Genomic DNA, 5,024 nt, shown 5'->3' on the forward strand with positions numbered 1-5,024 from the left:
TTGGACCCACGCTGTCATCTTCCTCATTGCAAAGGTTTCCTGAACCGGCCTACCTGTCTCTGTAACTTATGATTCATGTTACTCTATACATATAAGATTTTACAGTTTTTGGAGGATTTTGAACACACTGATGTGTGAGGAAAGCACTCAGTGTTGTTTCAGTCGAACCCCCCCGTTTTTTCACCTGTCAATCTCAAAGTGCTCTCAGCAACAAACTCAGAAATATCTGAGTACTGGCAGAAAGTGACTCATCCTGTGTGTGTGAGCGGTTATGAATCAGGGTGTTTCTGTAACGTGGAGTAGAGCGCCGGTATTTATTTCTGGAGCCAGCGTTCACTCTATTTTTCTTCTCGGGACGTGACTCTGGAAATCCTCCAAGGACACGAAGCGTGCCAACACCTCGGCGCTCTCGCCAGCAGAGCTCTTTCAGACACCCGCCGCACAAAAGAACAAACAGAACAGCGAGTACTGCCGCGGATCAGGTTGTAGGTGCTGGGACTTCTGGGAAACTGGGGGAGCCGTGGGGTACGTGACAGGTCCCGGTCTCTGAGGGACTCTGCACCCTTCTGGGAAAACATATGTGGATGTGAGGACTCGAGGAGTGTTTGACTAACGAATAAAGTTTGATAAAATATTACATCATCATCACAATATGAGCCAGAACAGAACATCCTGCTTCAGTAACACGTCTCCTGTCAGTGCGAAGAAAAACTCACATTTAGCTGTTTATTTTATACACTTTGTCACAAAAGCCTCACTTGCATATTTAAACATAAAATTTCAGAAAACTAAAGTAAAAAATAAGTGAATTTTACAATACATATCTTTAAAGGTTTCTCAAAATGAATTTTCCCTCTGAGCCAGAAATCTCCACTTTGGCACCAGTTTTATTCCCATCTATATTCTGAAGGTTTATACAGGTGGCTGTGTTCCTATATCATTCACAACTTGATTTATTTATTTATTTATTTTGATAAAAAGATCCTTTTGTAAAAACCCTTGACTGTAATATTTCAATAGAATGAAACAATCCAGCGTTCAGATTTCTGTTCTAGAATCATATGAAAATGTGTGTTTTTTAATAGATAACGCCCCATTTGCATATTTAAACATCAAATGTCACTTGTAATACAAAAGATAATTGTTTTAATGGGAAAGTTTCATGCTAATTAAAATGTGGACTCTATTCACCTGTAGTGAATTTCACAATACACACGGAGCTATCAGTTCTGTCAGGACAGTTTGTTATTTTTAATACAAAGCTGAAGTTGACGTGTAAAACGTAGATTCACTTCATCACCATGAACTTCTGAATGAAATCTTTTTTCTTCCTGTTTAACGACTGTATGCAGCACAATCAATGAATTCCAGTTGAACTGCTGTGATCAGTGGATTGTTTAGTGTAACTGAGCCTGTCGAAATGAGTTTATTCCTCTCCAGACAAGAACTGGCAGTAAATTAGACTTCAGATATTTATTGTCATTGTGTCTTTTTGTTGATGGGTTGCTGGTTGAGAGGCAGCAGTGGTCCGATGCCAGATCGCTGAGCTCTCTGTCCAAACTTGCAGCTGTCAAACTGTCTGATATCAACACATCCAAACATCTGCTGGGCGACGAGCCCGTCAGAGCTGCAGCAGGAAGAGGAGGATTACGGTTTGAGACGGAGCAGGTGAAAGTTGATCAGCATTATCTGAGCCTCAGATTAAGCTTCAACACATTAATCCAATCAGGATCTCTGTCCCTGCCAACGCTTCTCGCTCACAGTGGTTTATTCCTTCATGTTCACACAGGCTTTATGGATCCATTTTGTTTGTCACAAACTTCCAGTACGGCACATCATGACTGCTGCAGCATATTAAACTTTTATTAGGTTGTAAAATTAGACATTACTGATGTTACTCTGAAATATCAGACAATAATCTACTCTAAAATCAGGCAATAATCTACAGACAATAATCTACTGTAATATCAGACAATAATCTACAGACAATTATCTACTGTAATATCAGACAATAATCTACCGCTGTTACACTGTAAAAATACTTTGTTGAAGTTGAATTTGACTTGTGTTATGGTTTTATTGAGTGGAGTTGGTATGTGTGTGGAGCAGGACATCCCCAGTAAAGAGACAGCAGTTGTTTTTTGTTGGACATAGACAGGTGATAGTGAGTCTGTCCCTGTGTCCCTGCAGGCTGTGACTCTGGTTTCGGGAAGGCAACAGCAAAGCATCTGGACGCTATGGGCTTCGAGGTGTTTGCCACAGTGTTGGATCTGTCAGGAGACGGAGCCAGAGAGCTGCAGAGGACCTGCTCCGCCCGCGTCACCCTCCTCCAGGTGGACATCACCCAGCCACAGCAGGTCCAACAGGCACTGCTGGACACCAAGGCCAAACTGGGCCTCAAAGGTAAAGACTGGCTGCTGGAACCAAACCCTCTTGTCTTCTGATAAACAAAGCCTCTTTTATTTATTTGTTATTGTCCCACGTTAATGTTTAATTCATTTATTCTCAGATAGAGATACAACATCATCTGGCCATTTGATTGGGTTGATTTTATCTGATCATCATCAATTAATTATCAATCAACAATCAATATCACTTAGTCAGTATTTTAGGAATATGTGAGAGTAACTGAGAGTGTCTGAGAGTATCTGAGAGTGTCTGAGAGTAACTGAGAGTAACTGAGAGTGTCTGATATGGGAACCACTCTCAACGCTTCACTAGCTTCAAGAATCACTCATCAGTTTCTGTGAGACTCTCAGTGAACACTTCTCTTAAGAGGATTAAGCTTCGATCAGTTCACTCTACTAGACACTCTCAGGATAACTCTCAGACCGGAGCCCCTCAGTTTACTCTTTCTACCATATTCCTAGAAATACTGACTAATGATATTTGATTGAATGATTGATCAATTAATTGATGGAATGATCAGATAACAATATTTCAAAACCCAATCAAAATGGCCAGATTGGATGTTAAGATATATCTCATATCTGAGAATTAAGCATGAATTAAACAATTAACGTGGGGACAATAACAAAAAGAGGTAAATAGAGCTTTCCGTTTATCAGAAGACAAGAGGGTTTGGTTCCAGCAGCCGAGTCTATTACCTGTGGAGCCAGTTTGCCCTTGGTAGATCCAGCAGTGTGTCCGGTTGGACCTGCTGTGGCTGTATGTGATGTCCACCTGGTAGGAGGGTGACGGGGGCGAGCAGTCCTCTGCAGCTCTCTGCTCCGTCTTCCTGGGACAGGATCCAACATCAAGTGGCAAAACACCTCGAAAGTTCCCATAGCCCGTCTCAGAGTGCTTTTTTGCTGATTGCCTTCTCCGAAACCAGAGTCACAGCCCTTCAAGGAACACAGGACAGACTCACCTATCACCTGTCTATGCGCGAACAAAAAAAACAACTGCTGTCTCTTTACATGGGAGATGTCCTGCTCCACACACATACCGAAACTTCTCATCAGAACAAAACCGCTAAATACACACAAGTCAAATTCAACTTTTCACAAAGTATTTTAATACGAGTTAACAGCGTGGTAAGATTATTGTCTGAATATTTATGTAGAATAATTGTCTGGTAGTTATTATGTACTGATTATTAAACAGTAGATTATGTCTGTAGACTATATTGCTCTGTGAGTTGTTTCAAGAGTAGAGTTATAAATGTCTGGCCATAGTTCAGCAGTATCATAACAGTAATGTCTATTTTATGATCAAACCTTAATAAAGTTGAGTAAAATAGCGCAGCAGTCATGATTTGTCCGTACTGGAAGTTAAGTGTGACAGACACAATAAAAACCTGGATTCCATAAAGCCATGTTGTAGTTGAACATATAGAAGGAAATTAAACATGCGTGAATAGAAGAGAACCCGTTGGCAGGTGACGAGATGCCTGATTGGATTAATGGTGTGTGTGAAGGCGGTAGGAGTGCGTGCGTGACGAGATAATAGCTGGATCAACTTTCACCTGGTCTCCGTCGCAAACGGTGCTGTGAAGCCTCGACATGCCTGCTGCGCTCCTGAGATGCGAAGTCCGTACGCCCAGCAGATGTTTGGTATCGTGTTGGAGGTATCAGACAAGTTTTGAAGCAGAAGCATGTCTTCCGACCTCTCGAGTATATGCTTCCACGCTGATCTTCCGGCATCGGGACCAGTTTCTGTTGCCTCAGAGGATCAGAACTCTGCGATTAAGATCCGATCAACAAAAGACACAAATGAACATGTATGATATATATGTATAGTCTATAGGTTAACAGCCGCAGTTCTTGTGGAGAGGAAATCAATTTGAGTCTGGCAATTGATCGGACAACATACTCAAGATTGTATCAACTAAAATCAAAATCACCTCTGAATCCACAGCAGTTACAACTAGGATATTCATATGTAGTGTGCTTGTAACATATAGTTCCTGTATACCAACAGGAAAGGAAAAAAGATTTCTTCAGAAGTTTCATGGTGAAAATGAAGTGAATCTACGTTGATTTACACTCAACCTTCAGCGGTTGTATTAAATGAATAACAAACTGTACCTGACAGAACATGATAATTAAGCTCCGTGTGTATTGTGAAATTCACTAACAGCGAAGTATGGATAACCACATTTTAATAATATAAGCATGCAAATAGCTTTCACTATTGAAACAATTATCTTCAATGTATTATATAATACCCAAGTGACATGTTGATGTTTATAAAATATGCACGTTTAGATGGCAGATCAATGGCGCATAGATGGATCTGACTTATATTAAAAACACACATATGTTTCATAATGTTATCTCATGATGTACCAAGAAATCTGAACGCTGGAAATTTGTTTCGCAATAATTCTATCTGATTCTTAATATTACAGTCAAAGATGGTATCTTTACAGCAAAAGAGATTCTTTTTATTCAAAACATAATATAGAAGTATAATAAATCTAAATTCAGTTAAGTGAGATGATATAAGGGATATCAAGCTCATCTGGTGTATAAATATCCTTCAAGTAGGACATATATATATGAATGGTATTCAATAAAACT

At 40.1% G+C, this 5,024-nt stretch overlaps 1 protein-coding gene across 1 annotated transcript in view; it reads left to right on the plus strand.

Moving 5' to 3' along the window:
* hsd11b2 (hydroxysteroid (11-beta) dehydrogenase 2) overlaps positions 1–5,024 on the plus strand; it is a gene marked incomplete at its 3' end in the record, with an annotated part of 14,075 nt that overhangs the window by 6,238 nt on the left and 2,813 nt on the right. Inside the window, 1 exon segment of the mRNA XM_035651759.1 lies at positions 2,191–2,403. Coding sequence (XP_035507652.1) covers positions 2,191–2,403 — 213 coding nt within the window.

The sequence above is a fragment of the Morone saxatilis genome, unplaced genomic scaffold (genome assembly GCF_004916995.1).
Source record: "Morone saxatilis isolate NCDOM2014 unplaced genomic scaffold, NCSU_SB_2.0 Contig11, whole genome shotgun sequence".
In the NCBI taxonomy this organism is placed as follows: domain Eukaryota; kingdom Metazoa; phylum Chordata; class Actinopteri; family Moronidae; genus Morone; species Morone saxatilis.